Source organism: Heterodontus francisci, chromosome 27, assembly GCF_036365525.1.
Source record: "Heterodontus francisci isolate sHetFra1 chromosome 27, sHetFra1.hap1, whole genome shotgun sequence".
NCBI classification, from domain to species: Eukaryota; Metazoa; Chordata; class Chondrichthyes; order Heterodontiformes; family Heterodontidae; genus Heterodontus; species Heterodontus francisci.
This window is the reverse complement of record NC_090397.1, coordinates 5,346,879-5,368,592: the sequence shown is the minus strand read 5'-3', so window position 1 is coordinate 5,368,592 and position 21,714 is coordinate 5,346,879. Positions and strand designations below refer to the sequence as shown.

General features: G+C 48.1%; 1 protein-coding gene across 1 annotated transcript in view; it reads right to left on the bottom strand.

The window, feature by feature from the left end:
* Positions 1 to 3,893: 3,893 nt before the first annotated feature.
* LOC137384864 (trichohyalin-like) overlaps positions 3,894 to 21,714 on the bottom strand; it is a 38,671-nt gene continuing 20,850 nt past the window's right edge. Inside the window, exons 16-20 of the mRNA XM_068059466.1 lie at positions 21,367 to 21,619; positions 20,746 to 21,068; positions 10,926 to 11,125; positions 8,060 to 8,161; positions 3,894 to 4,039 (exon numbers count right to left, since the gene is read on the bottom strand). Coding sequence (XP_067915567.1) covers positions 3,894 to 4,039; positions 8,060 to 8,161; positions 10,926 to 11,125; positions 20,746 to 21,068; positions 21,367 to 21,619 — 1,024 coding nt within the window. The remainder of the gene's footprint in view (positions 4,040 to 8,059; positions 8,162 to 10,925; positions 11,126 to 20,745; positions 21,069 to 21,366; positions 21,620 to 21,714) is intronic.

The following is a 21,714-nucleotide window of genomic DNA, read 5'->3' as shown; positions in this document are numbered from 1 at the left end:
CTTTCTTGCTAACTAGTGACCAACTGGACATTACCTGCCACAGCATTCCAATGCAATCCTTGGGGATTCTCCTCATTGGCTGCCATATCTTCGCTGGAACTCAGTTTGTGTGGATACTCTGTTTCTGCCAAGGTTACAGTGGCCAATCCGGAGAACCCACAAGGGAATTCTTGTCGGCTGTTGTCTTTGTTTTGAGCTGCATGCTTTGACATTCGTCTTTGCTTTAACCTATTTGTAATGTGTTTAGAAACAGATACCATTGGTATATATTGTTACATTGGAACTTTTTGTTGCACTAAATTTGGCCAGTTTTTGTACATTTGTCACAATATATATGAGCATTATATTGTGATAGTTATCAATTTAAGTACTCCTGTCTTCATTCCTAAACAAAGCTGTACTTAATATGGATTATGTGAGTGGTACGATGGTTTGAGGACCTTCTGCAATGTGGTTGACTCTTAAATGCCCAAGCAATCCACTCAGTTGTATCAAACTGCCATGAATCCTATGAAAGGGGTACATGTAAAGCTGGATGACAGCCCAACTGAAAACCCTGAATATAACTGGGAGAATTTCAATAACTAGTCTCAGAGCAGCTTTACCTGTAAATTTAGCCACATATCTAGTATTGTGAAGGAAGTGCAAAAGAGCAGCTGCATTGGAGAAGTTTCCAAAGGCAGTGGGGTGGGATGTAGTTACTTTGCGACATCTTCCTTCCAAGCTATCTTTTGCACACCATAGGACTCAGAGCTTCGAGAGTGCTGTGTGCTGAGCATGCACACAATGTCATGTCCTAAATGTTGTCTCTTGTCCTAACACTATCTAAAGCATCAGCAGCAGGGTCATTGCCCCAATTTGTTCTGCACTGCTACTGTCTTGCAGGGAGATACTCGAGGGTTTTTTTATTATCCGTTCATGGGATGTGGGTGTTGCTGGCAAAGTTAACATTTATTGCTCATCCCTAATTTCCCTTGAGAATGTGGTGGTGAGCTGCAGTAACAGAAACATAGAAAATAGGAGCAGGAGTAGGCCATTTGGCCCTTCGAACTTGCTCTGCCATTCATTATGATCATGGCTGATCATCCAACTCAATAATCTGTTCCCACTTTTGCCCCATACCCTTTCATCCGTTTAGACCCACAAGCTATAACTAACTCCTTCTTGAAAACATGGAATGTTTTGGCCTCAACTGCTATCTGTGGTAGCGAATTCCACAGGCTCACCACTCTCTGGGTGAAGAAATTTCTCCGCAACTCAGTCCTGAAAGGTTTACCCCGTATCCTTGGACTATGACCCCTGGTTCTGGACTCCCCCACCATCAGGAACATCCTTCCTGCATCTACCCTGTCAAGTCCTGTTAGAATTTTATAGGTTTCTATGAGATCCCCCCTCACTCTTCTGAACTCCAGTGAATATAATCCGAACCGACTCAATCTCTCCTTACGACAGTCCCGCCCTCCCAGGAATCAGTCTGGTAAACCTTCGCTGCACTCCTTCTATAGCCAGAACATCCTTCCTCAGATAAGGAGACCAAACCTGCACACAATATTCCAGGTGTGGCCTCACCAAGGCCCTGTATAATTGCAGCAGGACATCCCTGCTCCTGTACTCTAATCCTCTCGCTATGAAGGCCAACATACCATTTGCCTTTTTTACCGCCTGTTGGACCTGCATGCTTACCTTCAGCAACTGGCGTACGAAAACACCCAGGTCTCGCTGCATATTCTGTTTATACAGATTCCACATCGTCAGAGCTAATATCTTTCCTCACTATTACGTTAATTTCCTCTTTAATCAGCAATGCAACTCCACCGCCTTTTGCTTTTTGTCTGTCCTTCCTAAATACTGAATACCCCTGGATGTTCATTTCCCGTCCCTGGTCACCTTGCAGCCATTTCTCCGTAATCCCGACTATATCTATCATACCCGTTTACATCTATTTGAAAGATTAATTAGATTAGATTAGATTAGAGATACAGCACTGAAACAGGCCCTTCGGCCCACCGAGTCTGTGCCGACCATCAACCACCCATTTATACTAATCCTACACTAATCCCATATTCCTACCAAACATCCCCACCTGTCCCTATATTTCCCTACCACCTACCTATACTAGTGACAATTTATAATGGCCAATTTACCTACCAACCTGCAAGTCTTTTGGCTTGTGGGAGGAAACCGGAGCACCCGGAGAAAACCCACGCAGACACAGGGAGAACTTGCAAACTCCACACAGGCAGTACCCAGAATCGAACCCGGGTCCCTGCAGCTGTGAGACTGTAGTGCTAACCACTGCGCCACTGTGCCGCCCTTAATTCATCCACTTTATTGTGAATGCTCCACCTGTTAACGCACAGAGCCTTAAGGCTTGTCTTTTTAACATTACTTGTCCCCTTCCCACTATTTTTCACTGTGGCCCTGTTTGATTCTGGCCCTTGATTTCTCTGCCTATCACTTTCCTTATTCACCTTACTGTCTTTTGTTCCTGTCTTTGATTCCCCTTTCTCTGACTCCTTGAAAAGGTTCCCACTCTCCTGCCATTTTAGTTTAAACCCTCCCCAACCACTCTAGTAAATACTCCCCCTAGGACATTAGTCCCGTTCCTGCTCAGGTGTAACTTGTCCAGTTTGTACTGGTCCCACCTCCCCCAGAATCTGTCCCAATGTCCCAGGAAACTAAAACCCTCCCATATGGTGTAGGTACACCCACAGTGCTGTGAGGGAAGGAGTTTCCTAGATTTTGACTCTGACAGTGAAGGAATGGTGATATATTTCTAAGTTATCATGGTGTAAGACTTGGAGGGGAACCTGCAGGTGATCCCACGCATCTGCTCCTCTTGTTCTAGGTAGTAGAGGTTGCAAGTTTGGAAGGTGCAATCGAAGGAGCCTTGGCTTTTGTTGCTGTGTATCTTGTAGATAGCACACATTACAGCCACCTTGCGCCTGTGGTGGAGGGAGTGAATGTTTAAGGTGGTGAATGGGGCGCCTCTCAAGTGGGCTGCTTTTGTCCTGGACGGTATCGAGCTGCTTGATTGTTGCTGGGGCTACACTCATCCATGCAAGTGGAGAATATTCCATCACACTTCTAAATTGTGCCTTGTAGACAATGGATAGGCTTTGAGGAGTCTGGGGGTGAGATACCTGCCACAGAATTCCCAACCTTTGACCTGCTTTTGTAGTCATAATCTTTGTGGCTGGTCCAGATATGTTTCTGGTTAATGGTGTCCCCTAAGATGTTAATGGTGGGGATTCAGCAATGGTAATGCTGTTCATTATCAAGGGGAGATGGTTAGATTTTTTTTTTCTGTTGGAAATGGTAATTGTCTAGTCCTTGCGTGACACGATGTTACTTGCCACTTATCAGTCCAAGCCTGAATGTTGTCCAGGTCTTGCTGCATACAGGCATGGACAGCTTCATTATCTGAGGAGTTGCAAATGGTACCATCAGTGAACGTCCCCTCTTCTGACCTTATGGAGGTAAAGTCATTGATAAAACAGCTGAAGATGGTTGGGCTGAGGACACAACCCTGAGGAACTCTTGTGATATCCTGGGACTGAGATGATAGGCCTCCAACAACCACAACCATGTGCCTGTGTTGTACTAGGTATGACTCCAACCAGCAGAGAGTTTTCCTCTTGATTCCCATTGACTTCAGTTTTGCTTGGATTCCTTGATAACTCAATCGGTCAATGTTGCCTTGGTGTCAAGGGCAATCATTCTCACCTCACCTCAAGAATGCAGCTCTTTACACCCTTGGTCCAAGTATGGATCAATGAGGTCTGGTGCTGAGTGGTCCTAGCAGAACCCAAACTAAGTATCAGTGAGCAGGTTATTCGTAAGTACCGCTTAATAGCATCATCAAAGACAACTTCCATTGCTTTGCTAATGATTTAAGAGTAGATTGATGGGGTGATAATTGGCTGAATTGGATTTGTCCTGCTTTTTGTGGACAAGACATAACTTGGATAATTTTCTACATTGTCAGTGCCAGTGTTGTAGTTGCATTGGAACAGCTTGGCGAGGGGAATGGTTAGTTCTGGAACATAAGGATGATTAAGTCATTTGATCAGACAGCATCTGTGAATAGTGTCATGCAGACCCCTATCTGCCAAGAATGAGGCATATTAATTTTGTCTTATGAACATTGATTTTAAACTGTTGTTAGAGGGAAGAAATGACTTGTTTGAAGATCACCAGACACTGGGCTGGAAGGATATTTTCATACTAAGAGACGCTGCTTGTGGAGACAAAGGATTATTTCCAATTAACCCAAGTGGATTTTGATCACCAGACATTGACGGTGTAAGGAAGCGCATTCCAGAGCCTGCTAAGATAATACAATCCACAAAGCCAGGACAGGTTAAACCAACTGGTCACATGACTAACTGGCTGGTCTAGGTTTTTTGAACTAGCCACAGGACTGTTTGAATTCAGAAGAAGGCCGTGTGCAAGTGAAGCTGGAACAAGGAAGCAGCTCTTGCTTTCTCCCCAAGCCACCGGACCCACAGAAGACACGGAAACTTTGAGAGAAAAGCCTCCTACGTCAGAACAAGTTGAAGTGTGAACTGGGCCCCAACGAATTGCAAGACTTACCGGCAACCAAAGACTCCACATTGAATTCAAAGGACTGTAACTACCAGATATTACCTCAAACTTTTCCCCTTTATTTCTTCTACTTTTTCTGTCTCTATGCGTGTGTGTTTATCACGTATGCATGCTCGTGTGGTTGCGCCACATATTCGTGGTCGTTAACTGGATTAGAGTTTAAGAATAAGCTTCTACCTTTCTTCTTTAAATCTAAAGAAACCTGTTTGATTCCTTTGCCTTACCATTGGCAAATTGAACAAGGATTCACTAAGGGGGAGCTAAAAACATGGTGTTTCTAAAATTAAACCCTGTTCTGGTTAAACCAGGTGAAGGCTGAGAGGGAACCCCTAGACCCCTTCCCACCTGGTTGTAGCAATGGAGAAAGTAAGTTGACGTTTCGTGTCAATAACCTGACGGGTTAACTCTGTTTCTCTCTCTACACATCCTGCCAAACCGGCTGAATATTTCCAGCAGCATCATCCGTTTTTATTTCAGATTTCCAGTATTTTATTTATTTAGAGATACAGCACTGAAATAGGCCTTTCGGCCCACCAAGTCTGTGCTGACCATCAACCACCCATTTATACTAATCCTACATTAATCCCATATTCCTACCACATCCCCACCTTCCTTCAATTCCCCTACCACCTACCTACACTTGGGGCAATTTACAATGGCCAATTTACCTATCAACCTGCAAGTCTTTGGCTGTGGGAGGAAACCAGAGCACCCGGTGCAACCCACGCGGTCACAGGGAGAACTTGCAAACTCCGCACAGGCAATACCCATAATTGAACCTGGGTCGCTGGAGCTGTGAGGCTGCAGTGCTAGCCACTGTGCCCTCCTTTTGCTTTTGGTCAGCAATTCCACAGCTGTGTCCTTCATGCTGTGCCTTGCCACTTATGCTCAGCATATGGTTTACACAGAATGTATATATACACATGTATATAGCTATGTCCCTTCAATGAAAAGCTTACAAGCTGCATGATCTATTATGTTAACGTTCAATGACTGGAATAAAATGACATCTCTGAAACAAAGTTGTTGAAAACTGTGTGTAGTCGAAGGATCAACTTCGAGGTGGCATGTTGTTCTAGCTTGCAGTACCTCAGAGTGTTGAGCAAATAGGTTTTTGCACGTGGCCCTTTCTGAACCTCCTTATTGGGCAGCACCTAGTTTGTAATATGAAAGAAAAGTCCTTGGTCCACTTGCTTGCAGCTCCTACCAGCTGGTTAGAGGGGCACAGTATGTAGGTCTAGAAAGAGCTAGCATGACTCCCAACTTCTGGAATTAAAAACAAAAAGTGTTGGAAGTAGTCGGGTCTGGTAGCAGCTGTGGAGAGAGAAGCAAAGTTAACATTTCAGGTCTGTGATCTTTCATCAGAACTGGCAAAGGTTAGAAAAGAATTAGGTTTTAAGCAAGTGAAGGGGAGGGGATGGTGGTGGGGGAGAGAACAAAGGGGAAGGTGTGTGATGGGGCAGAGGGCAGGAGTGATTAAATAACAAAGCTGTCCTGGGCCAAAGGCAAAGAGTCTGGGTTTTTATGACAATCGACAATGGTTTCATGGTCACCACTAGACCAGCTTTTAATTCCAGATTTATTAATGAAATTCAAATTCCACCTTCTGCTATGGTGGGATTTGAACCCATATCCCCAGAGTAATACCCTGGGTCTCTGGGATACTAGTCCAGTGACAATATCACGATGCCACTGCCTCCCAGAATAAAACGCATCAACCAGGTTTCGTAATAAACTGATAATTTTGTTTGTTTTTGCTTCGCTGCAGTAATAAATATCTTGAAGTATATCTGTTCCTTTTTATTTTTTACGCACACACACACACACACACACACACACACACACACACACACACACGCGAGCCAGACAAATAAAAGGGATTTTTAAAAACAGAGGCTTCAGATGGGCCTTACAGTAGAAATGCAGCAATGGGTTTCAGTTCCCACATATTCAATATGCAGGATTTTTTTCAAATACAGGAGGAAAGAGGAGACTGACAAACTGCATATGCAGGGTTTCTTGCCGAGAGAGAAAGATGAGCTGGAATGTCTTGGCAGGCAAAAAATGAGCTTTTTTAAAATTTCAAAGTAAAACCAAAAACATTCCACAAGTCAAGGCTCCTGACCTCTATAAATCTTGACCTGTCACTTCTCTGTAACCATCTTCTCCCAGTCAAAACAACAAGCTCCCTGCTGGTAATTTATCTGAAAACAGGTGCCTTGCAGTAAGGGCTTGTTTATAAGCCAAGTCCAGGAAGCCTTCTGGTGACCACTTAATTAAAAAAAAACACAGTGCAGTATCTCCTCAAGCTTCCAGATGCGTTAATGACCATAATTCAACTATAAGTCCTTAAAACATATTTTACAAAAATAGTAGCACTCTCGTAACAAAAGTAAGAACTAATTCAGTCAGGCAAAGGAGGATGGTACTGGTTGAGACTGGGTTCATAGAAGTTGAGTGTCCTGTGGCCATCCTGCTGGTGAGTGGAGGTCAGAGTTATTTATGGCATAGAAGGAGGCCATTCGACCCATAGAGTCCATGCCGGTTCTGTGGAGCAATCCAGTCAGTTCCACTGCCCCACTTGATCCTGTAGGCCTGCAGGTTTGTTTCCTTCAAGTTCCCATCCAATATCCTTTCTGAAATCATTGATTGTCTCTGTTTCTGCTGCCCTTTTGGGCAGGGTGTTTCAGGTTATGACTACTCGCTGCTTAAAAATATTCTTACTCATATTCCCCCAGTATTTCTTTCCCAAAAACTTCAATAAGTGTAACCCAGTTAATGGGAAGAGCTTTTCCTTACCTAACTCATCTAAACCTGTCATATTCTTGTACACTTTTCTATCAAATCTCTCCTCAATCTCCATTGCTCCAAGGAGAAGAATCCCAGCTTCTCCAACCTAACCTTGTAACTAAAATCCCTTATTTCTGGAACTATTCTGGAAAATTTCCTCTGCACCCTCTCAAGGACCCTCACATCCTTCCTAAAGTGTGGTGACAAAAACCCTGAACCTTCTCTGGAGAAGCTGGGACTGTTCTTCTGCACCATCTCTTCTGCACCATCTCGGATGCCTTCACATCCTTCCTAAAGTGTCCAGAATTGGACACAGTATGCCAGTTGAGGCTGAACCAGTGTTTTACAAAGGTTTATTAAAACCTATTTGCATTTGTACTCTATGCCCCTATTTATGAAGCCCAGGATCACGTGTGCTTTATAAACCGCTTTTTCAATCTGCCCTGTCATTTTCAATGATTTGTGCAAAAAAAAAACCCCAGGGCTGTCTGTTCTTGCATCCTCTTTAGAATTATATTCTTTATTTTGTATTGTCTGTCCTCATGCTACCTAACAAAATGAATCGCTTCACACTTCACTGCATTAAACTTCATCTGCTACATGTCCACCCATTCCACCAGTCTATTTATTTCCTCTTGAAGTTTATCACTATCCTCCTCACCGTTCACAATGCTTCCAAGTTTTGTGTCATCCACAAATTTTGAAATTGTGCCCTGCACGCCCAAGTCATTGTTATTAAGATTAATCAAGACAGACAATGGTCCTGGGGAAATAAAAACAAAAAGTGCTGGGAATACTCAGCAGGTCTGGCGGCATTTTCTTTTTACTTTTAGAGATACAGCACTGAAACAGGCCCTTCGGGCCACTGAGTCTGTGCCGAACAGCAACCACCCATTTATACTAACCGTACAGGAATCCCATATTCCCTACCACCTACCTACATTAGGGGCAATTTACAGCAGCCAATTTACCTATCACCTGCAAGTCTTTGCCTGTGGGAGGAAACTGGAGCACCCGGGGAAAACCCTTGCGGTCACAGGGAGAACTTGCAAACTCTGCACAGGCAGTACCCAGAATTGAACCCGGGTGCCTGGAGCTGTGAGGCTGCGGTGCTAACCACTGCGCCGCCCTTTGTGCCCTCTGTGGGGGGAGAAGCAAAGTTAACGTTTCAGGTCTGTGACCTTTCATCAGAATTGGCAAAGGTTAGAAAAAATTAGGTTTTAAGCAAGTGAAGGGGAGGGGGTGGGGGAGAGAACAAATGGGAAGGTGTTTGATCGGGGAGGATGAATTAAATAACAAAGCTGTCCTGGGAAAAAGGCAAAGAGTGTGTTAATGCTTGTGGTGAAAGACAAAGCATTACTCCAGAGAGACTGTTAATAGAATAATGAGCAGCTGTGTCTACATGAAAAGCAGGCACATGGCTAAAAAAATAAAATATTAATAAAAAAGGCCAGTCATGGTCTGAAGTTATTGAATTCTACGTTCAGTCCGCAAGGCTGCAGAGTGCCTAATCAAAAGATCAGGTGCTGCTCCTCAATCTTGCGTTAATGTTCACTGGAACACTGGAGCAGGCCAAAGACAGAGATGTGGGCATGAGAGCAGGGGGGACTGTTGAAATAGCAAGTGACCGGAAGCTCGGGTCATGCTTTCGGACTGAGCGGAGGTGTTCCGCAAAGTGGTCACCGAATCTGTGTTTGGTCTCCCTAATGTAGAGGACACCGTATTATGAGCAGCGAATACATTACCCATTGCAACACCCTTTACTTGAAGGAAGTGAGTGGAGTTGAAGGAGAAATTGTTCAATGTGAGAGCAAGTTCACCCAAGTGGAGGAGGGTGATGGTGGATGGGACTGGTTGGGCCTCTGTTCAAGGAAGAAGCAAAGAGCCCTCAAACTGTCCTGATGGGGAATGGAGGTGTAGAGAGATTGGACGTCCGTAGTGAAGAGGAGGCAGTTAGGGCCAGGAAACTGGAAATTGTCAAAATGACGTAGGGTGTCAGAAAAGTCACGGATGTAGGTGGGAAGAGACTGGACCAGCGGAGAAAAGATAGAGTCAAGATAGGAAGAAATAAGTTCAGTGTGGCAGGAACAGTCTGAAACGATGGGTCTGCCAGGGCAGTCCTGTTTTGTGGATTTTGGGAAGGAGGTAGAAGCAGGGTTGCAGGATTATGAGGTTGGAAGCTATAGAGGGAAGATCTCTGAAGGAGATTAGGTCAGTGACAGTCCTGTGGACAGTAGCTTGATGTTCAGTGGTGGGGTCATGGTCCAGGGGGAGGTAGGAAGAAGTGTCTGAGAGTTGGAGCTCAGCCTCTGCAAGGTAGAGGTCAGTACGCCAGACAACAACAGCACCACCCTTGTCTGCAGGTTTACTCAGACCTGCTGAGTATTTCCAGCACTTTTTGTTTTTATTTCAGATTTCCAGCATCTGCAGTATTTTGCTTTTATTTTAGTGGTCCTGGAGAACCCCTCTATAAACCTTCCTCCAAGCCAAAAAAAAAATGTTCACTACCACTCTGTTTCCTGTCACTCAGCCAACTTTATATCCATGCTTTATTCCATGGGCTTTAACTTTACTGACAAGCCTATTATGTGGCACTTTATCAAATGCCTTTTGGAAGTCCATGTACACCAAATTACCCTCATCAACTCTCTCTGTTATATCAAAAAACTTAATCAAGTTAATTAAATATGATTTGTCTTTAACAAAACTGTGCTGGCCTTTCCTTAATTAATTTGTCCAAATGATTGTTAATTTTATCCCGAATTATCATTTCTAAAAGTTTTCCCACCACTGAGGTTAAACTGACTGCCCTATAGTCGCTGGGCTTGTCCTGCATCCTTTTTTGAACAAGGGGTGTAACATTGGTAATTCTCCAGTCCTCTGGCACCACTTCTGTATCTAAGAAGGATTGGATGATTATGGCCAGTGCCCCCACAATTTTCACCATTAGTTCCCTCAGTATACTTGGATGCATCTTATCAGGTCCTGGTGACTTATCAACTTTAAGCCTATCTAATACCTCTTTATCAATTTTTAGCCCATCCAATGTCTCAACTACCTCCTCTTTCACTATGATTTGGACAGCATCTTCTTCCGTGTTAAAGACTGATGCAAAGTTTTATCTTAGTACCTCAGCCATGCTTTCCCCTCCGTGTATAAATCCCCTTTTTTGTCCCTAATTGGCCCCTCTCCTCCTTTTACCTCACTCTGACTCTCTGTATACACTCTGTACAAATGCTTTGTCTTTTACTGCAGCTATTACCACCCCCTTTGCCTTATGTTCAATGATATCTTTGTCATTTAATCTCTCCTGCCCTCTGCCCTATCACAGACCTTCCCTTTTGCTCTCATCCCCCTCCCCCCCCCCCCCCCCCCCCCCACCCACCCTGTTTCGCTTGCTCAAAACCTTTTACATTTCTATATTTTGCTAGTTCTGATAAAGGTCATAGATCTGAAACGTTAACTCTGTTGCTCTCTCCACAGATGCTTCCAAACATGCATTTGATTCCAATTTACCTGGGCCAGACCTGTTATCACACCATTGAAGTTGACCCTCCCACAATTAATTATTTTTACTCTGGATTGCTCCTTGTCCTTTTCCATAGACAACCTATAACATGTGATCCTATCATCACTGTCTCCTAAATGCACCCCAACTAACACTTGATCCACTTGACCCACCTCACTCCTCAGAACCAGATCCACTAATGCCTCCTCCCTCACAGGGCTGGAAGCATATTGATATAGAAAATTCTCTTGAACACACTTCAGAAACTATTCCCCCACCCTTCACACTATTACTATACCTGTCTATATTAGGATAAAGTTTCCCATTATAACTGCTCTATAATTCTTACACCTCTGTAATTTCCTTGCAAATTTGTTCCTCTATATCTTTCCCACTGGTTGGTGCCCTATTGAATACACCCTGTGGTATCTCTATTGTTTCATAGCTCTAGCCAATTAGATTCTGTCCTTGACCGCTCTAGGACATCCTCTCTCTGCAGCACTGTAATATTCTCCTTAATTAATACTGTTAGTCCCTCCTCCTTTCTTTCCTTCACTATCTTTCCTGAACGCCTTGCATCCAGGAACATTTAGTACCCAATCCTGTCCTTTTTTGGGGGGCCAGGTCTCCATTATCACCACCACATCATATTCCCATGTGGCTATCTGCGTCTGCAGCTCACCAACTTTATTTACCACACTCCATGTGTGCACATACATGCATAGTAAACCTAAATTAGACCTTTTAACATTCCCTCTCGCTCTGACCTCGCCAATACCTCACTATTTCCTACTCTAGTGCTATCCATCGCTCCTAATTCTTTGTGCTCCATGTATTTCCTCTCTAATATTACCTCCTGCTTCCCACACCACTGCCAAGTTAGTTTAAGCTCTCCCCAATAGCACTAACAAATCACCGCACAAAGACATTGGTCCCAATTCTGTTCAGGTGCAACTCATCAGGCCTGTACAAATCTCATCTGCCCTAGAACTGGTCCCAATATCCCAGGAATCTAAAACTCTCCCTCCTGCACCATCTCTCCAGCAACACATTCATCTGCTCTATCCTCCTATTTCTCGACTCAGTAGCGCTCGGTGCCAGAAGTAATCTAGAAATTACTACTTTTTGAGGTACTGCTTGCTAGCCTCTCTTTTTAGCTCTCTAAACTCTGCCTGCAGGACCTCATCCCTCTTTTTTACCTATTTCGTTGGTACTGATATGGACCATCACCTCTGGCTGTTCACCCTCCTCCCTCAGAGTGCTCTGCAGCTACTCAGTGACATTCTTGCTCCTGGCACCAGGGAGGCCACAGATCACCCTGGATTAATAGCACGCCGGAGTTTTTGAAAAGAAAGCTAACAGTGATATCAGAGAAGAGCTGCAAGGTGATTGGTTGGTGAGTAGCAGCTGTTAGTGCATTTAAATATCTTTAAAAAAGGGGGAAGTTTGTTTTTTGTTGAAAAAAAAGACTCTGGTGACAAGGTGAGTACTACTAAAGTTTCTTTTTAAGAACTTTAGATTGGAGTGGGTAGAACAAGGCCCGTAGTGTAATTAGTTTTTTTTAAATTAAGGGAATAACTAATTAACCTAAGGGTAAGTCATGGCAGGAGAGCTCAGCCCCGTGATATGCTCCTCCTGTGCTATGTGGGAAATCAGGAATGCTTCCAGTGTCCCTGGTGACCATGTGTGCAGGAAGTGTATCCAGCTGCAGCTACTGGTTCCCGCATTACGGAGCTGGAGCTGTGGGTGGATTCACTGTGGAGTATCCGCGATGCTGAGGACGTCGTGGATAGCCCGTTTAGTGAGGTGGTCACACTGCAGGTAATGGCTGCACAGGCAGAAAATAGATGGGTGACCACCAGACGGAGTAGTAGGCACAGGCAGGTAGTGCAGGAGTCCCCTCTCAAACAGATATACTGCCTTGGATACTGTTGGGGGGGGATGACCTCCTAGGGGAAAGCAGCAACAGCCAAGTTCGTGGCACTATGGAGGGCTCTGCTGCACAGCAGGGGGGGAAAGGAGTGGAAGAACTATAGTGATACGGGATTCTATCGTAAGGGGTGCAGATAGGCATTTCTGTGGTCACAAACGAGACTGCAGGATGGTATGTTGCCTGCCTGGTGCTAGGGTCAAGGATGTCTCAGAGTGGCTGCAGGACATTCTGAAAGGGGAGGGTGAGCAGCCAGAGGTCGTGGTCCATATTGGTACTAACGACATAGGCAGGAAGAGAGATGAGGTCCTTCAAAGTGAATATAGGGAGTTAGGCAGAAGGTTTAAAAAGCAGGACCTCTAGAGTTGTAATCTCAGGATTACTCCCTGTGCTACGTGCTAGTGAGGGTAGGAATAGGAGGATAAGGCAAATGAATACGTGGCTGAAGAGCTGGTGTAGGAGGGACAGCTTCAGCTACTTGGATCATTGGGATCTCTTCTGGTGCAGAGGTGACCTGTACAAGAAGGACGAGTTGCATGTGAACTGGAGGGGGACCAATATCCTTGTGGGGAGGTTTGCTAGTACTACTCGGGAGGGTTTCAACTAGTCTTGCAGGTGGGTGGGACCCAAAGTAATAGTCTCTCCAATGAGATAGTTGAGGCAAATGTAGAGGTTAAAGCGAGCAAGTCCAGTAGGCAGGCCGGGCAGGGGCAGGACAGGGAGCGTGGAAGGTCTGATGGGCTAAACTGCATTTACTTTAATGCAAGAAGCCTTACAGGTAAGGCAGATGAACTCAGAGCATGGATCGGTACATGGGATTGTGATATTATAACTATTACGGAAACGTGGTTGAGGGATGGGCAGGACTGGCAGCTCAATGTTCCGGGGTACCGATGCTTCCGGCGTGACAGAGGTGGAGGTAAGAGAGGAGGGGGAGTTGCACTATTGATTAGGGAGGACATCACGGCAGTACTTAGAGAGGATATCCCGGGGGGAATGTCCAGCGGGGCCATATGGGGAGTAACTTAGAAATAAGAAAGGGGTAATCACTTTGATGGGATTATACTACAGGCCCCCTCAATAGTCAGAGGGAAGTGGAGGAGCATATATGTAGGGAAATCACAGATAGGTGTAGGAATTATAGGGTTGTAATAGTAGGTGATTTTAACTTCCCTAATCTTGACTGGGACTGCATTAGTGCTAAGGGATCAGATGGGGAAGAATTTGTTAAGTGTGTCCAGGATAGTTTTCTGAAGCAGTCTGTGGATGGCCCTACCAGAGAAGGGGCTACACTCTACCTCCTCTTAGGAAGTGAGGATGGGCAGGTGGTTGATGTGTCAGTGGGGGAGCACTTTGGGACCAGTGACCATAACTATTAGCTTCAAGATAGTTATGGAAAAGGATAGGACTGGTCCTCAGGTTGAAGTCCTAAATAGGGGGAAGGCTAATTTCGATGGCATCAGACATGAACTCTCAAAAGTTGAATGGGAGAGGCTGTTTACAGGTAAAGGGACGTCTGGCAAGTGGGAGGCTTTTAAAAGTGAGATAGGAAGAGTTTAGGGCCGGCATGTTCCTGTTAGATGGAAGGGCAATGCTGGCAAGTTTAGGGAACCTTGGTTGACGAGGGATATTGAGGGTCTGGTCAGGACAAAGAAGGAGGCATATGTCTGGTATAGGCCGCTGGGATCAAGCGAGTCCCTCAAGGAGTACTGCACTTAAGAAGGAAATTAGGAGGGCGAAAAGGGGCCATGAGATTTCCCTGGCAGATAAGATAAAGGAGAATCCTAAAAGATTCTATAAGTATATAAAGAGTAAAAGGATAGCTAGGGAGAGAGTAAGTCCCCTTAAGGATCAGTGTGGCAATCTATGTGTGGAGCCACAGGAAATTGGCGAGGTCTTAAATGAATATTTCTTGTCTGTATTTACTGCGGAGAAGGTCATGGAAGCTAGTGAGTTCAAGAGAGGAAACAGCAATATCCTGGAGCATATCAACATTACAAAGGAGGAGGTGTTGGAGGTTTTGAAGCGCATTAAGGTGGATAAATCCCCAGGGCCTGATCAGGTGTATCCTAGGATGCTATGGGAAGCAAGGAAGGAGATTGTTGGGGCCCTGGCAGAGATTTTTGTATCATCGTTAGCCATGGGTGAGATACCGGAAGACTGGAGGATAGCTAATGTTGTGCCTTTTTTTCAGAAGGGCAGCAGGGAGAAGCCAGGGAACTACAGGCCGGTGAGCCTTACATCAGTGGTGGGAAAGTTATTGGAAGGGATTCGGAGAGACAGGATTTATATGCATTTGGAAAGGCATGGTCTGATTAGGAATAGTCAGCATGGCTTTGTGCGTGGGAAATCATGTCTCACGAATTTGATTTGAGTTTTTTGAGGAGGTGACCAAGAAGATTGACGAGGGAAGGGCGATGGACGTTGTCTACATGGACTTTAGCAAGGCCTTTGATAAGGTCCCGCATGGTAGGCTGGTCCAGAAGGTTCGAACACATGGGATAGCTAGCAAATTGGATACAAAATTGGTTTGGTGATAGGAGACAGAGGGTGGTAGTGGAGGGTTGTTTTTCAAATTGGAGGCCAGTGACCAGTGGTGTGCCGTAGGGATCGGTGCTGGGCCCTCTGTTGTTTTTCATATTTATTAATGACTTGGATGTGAATGTAGGGGGCGTGATTAGTAAGTTTGCAGATGACACCAAAATTGGTGGTATAGTGGACAGTGAAGAAGGTTGTCTAAGGTTACAACAAGATATAGATAAACTGGGAAAGTGGGCAAGGGATTGGCAAATGGAATTTAACGCAGCCAAGTGTGAAGTGATGCATTTTGGGAAGTTACACCACGGCAGGACATATACATTGAATGGCAGGGCCCTGGGGAGTGTTGTTGAGCAAAGAGACCTTGGGGTGCAAGTACATGTTCCCTGAAAGTGGCAACACAGGTAGACAGGGTGGTGAAGAAGGCGTATGGCATGCTTGCCTTCATCGGCCGAGGTATTGAGTACAAGAGTTGGGACGTCATGTTACAGTTGTACATCACGTTGGTTAGGCTGCATTTGGAGTACTGTGTGCAGTTCTGGTCGCCACACTACAGGAAAGATGTGATTAAGCTAGAGAGGGTGCAGAAAAGATTCACAAGGATGTTGCCTGGTTTGGAGGGCTTGAGTTGTAAAGAGAGATTGGATAGGCTGTGTCTGTTTTCCCTGGAGCGAAGGAGGCTGAGAGGGGACATGATAGAGGTATATAAAATTATGAGAGGCATAGATAGGGTAGATAGCCAGAGTCTGTTTCCCATGGTAGGGGTGACTAAAACTAGAGGGCATAGATTTAAGGTGAGAGGGAAGAGGTTTAAAGGGGATCAAAGGGGTAAATGTTTCACACAAAGAATAGTGGGTATCTGGAATGAGCTGCCTGGGCAGGTAGTGGAGGCAGGAACAGTAGCGACATTTAAGAGGCATCTGGACAGGTACTTGAATGAGCAAGGCATAGAGGGATATGAAATTAATGCTGTACGACTCTATGACTCTAATATCTGTGGCCCAAACACCTGGCTGTACCCCAAACTATAGAATCCCCCATCACTATTGCTTTCCCAATTGTCTTCCTGACACCCGCCCCGCCCCAGCAGCTATATAGCTGAGCCAGTCGTGGTGCCATGGACTTGGCTCTGACTGCACTCCCCAGAGGAACCATCACTAGTATACAGAACTGAATACCGGTTGGGGAGTAAGGTGGACTCTGGGGACACCTTGACTGCCTGGCACTTAGCCATTCCCTCTTTTAAGTCACATACCCTCAAGCCGTGGGATGACCACACCTGTAAACGTGCTATTCGCGAGCCTCACACATGCACTGCAGTGATGTTAGTTGCTACTCAAGCTCTGAAACCCAGAGCTCCAGCTGCTGTAGCTGATGACACTTCCTGTACACGTGTACACCCAGTCCAAAAGAAGCATCCTAGAGTTCCCACATAGAATAGGATGTACACTCCACAGGTCCGGGCTACCCTGCCCTGCCATGCCATGCCTGTATTTACAAGACTATTAAACTTATGACTTATATAAAGACTCACCTGCTACTCACCGATCAGCTGCTTCTCGTGCTGATGTCACTTATAGGGAGGTTAATGGAAATGTTTTTACTTCTATGACCTAAAAACCTTAGATTTTAATTTACTAAAAAATTCTGAATGCTTAAGTGTTACTATCCCCTATTGATTAATTTTAACTTTATCCTCGAGATCTGATTAATTGAGCACTGATTGTAATATATGCGCGATGCCAATATCATCACTCTCTATAAGAACAAGGGTGACCACGGTGACTGCAACAACTACCGTGAATCTCCCTGCTCAGCATAGTGGGGAAAGTCTTCGCTCGAGTCATTTTAAACAGGCTACAGAAGCTGGCTGAGCGTGTCTACCCTGAGGCACAGTGTGGCTTTCGAGCAGAGAGATCCACCATTGACATTCTGTTCTCCCTTCGTCAGCTACAAGAGAAATGCCGCGAACAACAGATGCCCCTCTACATTGCTTTCATTGATCTCACCAAAGCCTTTGAGCTCGTCAGCAGACATGATCTCTTCAGACTACTAGAAAAGATCAGATGTCCACCAAAGCTACTAAGTATCATCACCTCATTCCATGACAATATGAAAGGCACAATTCAGCATAGCGGCGCCTCATCAGACCCCTTTCCTATCCTGAGTGGCGTGAAACAGGGCTGTGTTCTCGCACCCACACTGTTTGGGACCTTCTTCTCCCTGCTGCTCTCACATGCGTTCAAGTCTTCAGAAGAAGGAATTTTCCTCCACACAAGATCAGGTGGCAGGTTGTTCAACCTTGCCCGTCTTAGAGCAAGGACCAAAGTACAGAAAGTCCTCATCAGGGAACTCCTCTTTGCTGACTATGCTGCTTTAACATCTCACACTGAAGAGTGTCTGCAGAGTCTCATCGAAAGGATTGCGGCTGCCTGCAATGAATTTGGCCTAACCATCAGCCTCAAGAAAACGAACATCATGGGACAGGATGTCAGAAATGCTCCATCCATCAATATCGGCAACCACACTCTGGAAGTGGTTCAAGAGTTCACCTACCTAGGCTCAACTATCACCAGCAACCTGTCTCTAGATGCAGAAATCAACAAGCGCATGGGAAAGGCTTCCACTGCTATGTCCAGACTGGCCAAGAGAGTGTGGGAAATTGGCGCACTGACACGGAACACAAAAGTCCGAGTGTATCAGGCCTGTGTCCTCAGTACCTTGCTCTAAGGCAGCAAGGTCTGGACAACGTATGTCAGCCAAGAGCGACGTCTCAATTCATTCCATCTTCGCTGCCTCTGGAGAATCCTTGGCATCAGGTGGCAGGACCGTATCTCCAACACAGAAGTCCTCGAGGTGGCCAACATCCCCAGCTTATACACACTACTGAGTCAGCGGCGCTTGAGATGGCTTGGCCATGTGAGCCGCATGGAAGATGGCAGGATCCCCAAGGACACATTGTACAGCGAGCTCGCCACTGGCATCAGACCCACCGGCCGTCCATGTCTCCGCTTTAAAGACGTCTGCAAACGTGACATGAAATCCTGTGACATTGATCACAAGTCGTGGGAGTCAGTTGCCAGCGTTCGCCAGAGCTGGCGGGCAGCCATAAAGGTTGGGCTAAAGAGTGGCGGGTCGAAGAGACTTAGCAGTTGGCAGGAAAAAAGACAGAAGTGCAAGGAGAGAGCAACTGTGTAACAGCCCCGACAACCAATTTTATCTGCAGCACCTGTGGAAGAGTCTGTCACTCTAGAATTGACCTTTATAGCCACTCCAGGCGCTGCTGCACAAACCACTGACCACCTCCAGGCGCGTATCCATTGTCTCTCAAGACAAGGAGGCCAAAGATGAAAGATGAAGATGATTGTAATTATGATAAATTATAAAATTGGTTTTAGTTTTTAGCTCGGATACATTTTTTCCCTCCCGTTGAGTTCAGACTCAGAGTCCACTCCGATCCCCGTCTGCCTCACGCCTCTCTGCTCTGCTCCGATCCCGGTCTGCCTCGCGCTGCTCTGCTCTGCTCCAATCCAGGTCTGCCTCGCGCTGCTCTGCTCTGCTCCAATCCAGGTCTGCCTCGCGCTGCTCTGCTACGATCCTGGTCTGCCTCACGCTGCTCTGCTCTGCTCCGATCCCCGTCTTCCTCGTGCTGCTGTGCTCTGCTCCGATCCAGGTCTGCCTCGCGCTGCTCTGCTCCGATCCTGGTCTGCCTCACTCTGCTCTGCTCCGATCCCGGTCTGCCTCGCGCTGCTCTGCTCTGCTCCAATCCAGGTCTGCCTCGCGCTGCTCTGCTACGATCCTGGTCTGCCTCACGCTGCTCTGCTCTGCTCCGATCCCCGTCTTCCTCGTGCTGCTGTGCTCTGCTCCGATCCAGGTCTGCCTCGCGCTGCTCTGCTCCGATCCCGGTCTGCCTCACTCTGCTCTGCTCCGATCCCGGTCTGCCTCGCGCTGCTCTGCTCCGATCCCGGTCTGCCTCGCGCTGCTCTGCTCTGCTCCAATCCAGGTCTGCCTCGCGCTGCTCTGCTCCGATCCCGGTCTGCCTCACGCTGCTCTGCTCCGATCCCGGTCTGCCTCGCTCTGCTCTGCTCTGCTCCAATCCAGGTCTGCCTCGCGCTGCTCTGCTCCGATCCCGGTCTGCCTCATGCTGCTCTGCTCTGCTCCGATCCTGGTCTGCCTCACGCTGCTCTGCTCCGATCCCCGTCTTCCTCGTGCTGCTCTGCTCTGCTCTGCTCCGATCCCGGTCTGCCTCACGCTGCTCTGCTCTGCTCCGATCCCGGTCTGCCTCACGCTGCTCTGCTCCGATCCCGGTCTGCCTCACGCTGCTCTGCTCTGCTCCGATCCCGGTCTGCCTCGCTCTGCTCTGCTCCGATCCCGGTCTGCCTTGCTCTGCTCTGCTCCGATCCCGGTCTGCCTCACGCTGCTCTGCTCTGCTCTGATCCTGGTCTGCCTCACGCTGCTCTGCTCCGATCCCCGTCTTCCTCGTGCTGCTCTGCTCTGCTCTGCTCCGATCCCGGTCTGCCTTGCTCTGCTCTGCTCCGATCCCGGTCTGCCTCACGCTGCTCTGCTCTGCTCCGATCCTGGTCTGCCTCACGCTGCTCTGCTCCGATCCCCGTCTTCCTCGTGCTGCTCTGCTCTGCTCTGCTCCGATCCCGGTCTGCCTTGTGCAGCTCTGCTCCGATCCTGGTCTGCCTCGCGCTGCTCTGCTCCGATCCCCGTCTTCCTCGTGCTGCTCTGCTCTGCTCTGCTCCGATCCCCGTCTGCCTCTCGCTGCTCTGCTCCGATCCCGGTCTTCCTCGTGCTGCTCTGCTCTGCTATGCTCCAATCTAGGTCTGCCTCGCGCTGCTCTGCTGCGATCCCCGTCTGCCTCACGCTGCTCTGCACTGCTACAATCCCGGTCTGCCTTGCGATGCTCTGCTCCGATTCCGGTCTGCCTCGCGCTGCTCTGCTCCGATCCTGGTCAGCCTCCCGCTGCTCTGCTCTGCTTCGATCCCGGTCTGCCTTGCGATGCTCTGCTCCGATCCTGGTCACCCTCCCGCTGCTCTGCTCTGCTCCGATCCCGGTCTGCCTCACGTTGCGCCGTTCTGCTCCGATCCCGGTCTGCCTTGCGATGCTCTGCTCTGCTCCGATCCTGGTCTGCCTTGCGATGCTCTGCTCCGATCCCGGTCTGCCTCGCGCTGCTCTGCTCCGATCCCTGTCTGCCTCACGCTGCACTCCTCTGCTCCGATCCCGGTCTGCCTTGCGCTGCTCTGCTCCGATCCCGGTCTGCCCCGTGCTGCTCTGCTCTGCTCCGATCCCGGTCTGCCTCGTGCTGCTCTGCTCTGCTCCGATCCCGGTCTGCCTCACGCTGTTCTGCTCTGCTCCGATCCCGAACTGCCTCACGCTGCTCTGCTCTGCTGCGATCCCCGTCTGCCTCACGCTGCTCTGCACTGCTACAATCCCGGTCTGCCTTGCGATGCTCTGCTCCGATTCCGGTCTGCCTCGCGCTACTCTGCTCCGATCCTGGTCAGCCTCCCGCTGCTCTGCTCTGCTTCGATCCCGGTCTGCCTTGCGATGCTCTGCTCCGATCCTGGTCAGCCTCCCGCTGCTCTGCTCTGCTCCGATCCCGGTCTGCCTCACGTTGCGCCGTTCTGCTCCGATCCCGGTCTGCCTTGCGATGCTCTGCTCTGCTCCGATCCTGGTCTGCCTTGCGATGCTCTGCTCCGATCCTGGTCTGCCTCGCGCTGCTCTGCTCCGATCCCTGTCTGCCTCACGCTGCTCTCCTCTGCTCCGATCCCGGTCTGCCTTGCGCTGCTCTGCTCCGATCCCGGTCTGCCTCGTGCTGCTCTGCTCTGCTCCGATCCCGGTCTGCCTCGTGCTGCTCTGCTCTGATCCCGGTCTGCCTCACGCTGCTCTGCTCTGCTCCGATCCCGAACTGCCTCACGCTGCTCTGCTCTGCTCCGATCCCGGTCTGCCTCGCGCTGCTCTCCTCTGCTCCGATCCCGGTCTGCCTCACGCTGCTCTCCTCTGCTCCGATCCCGGTCTGCCTCACGTTGCGCCGTTCTGCTCCGATCCCGGTCTGCCTTGCGCTGCTCTCCTCTGCTCCAATCCCGGTCTGCCTCACGCTGCTCTCCTCTGTTCCGATCCCGGTCTGCCTCACGCTGCTCTCCTCTGCTCCGATCCCGGTCCGCCTCACGCTGCTGTCCTCTGTTCCGATCCCCGTCTGCCTCGCGCTGCTCTGCTCCGATCCCGGTCTGCCTCGCGCTGCTCTGCTCTGCTCCGATCCCGGTCTGCCTCGCGCTGCTATGCTCCGATCCCGGTCTGCCTTCTGCTGCTCTGCTCCAATCCCGGTCTTCCTCGTGCT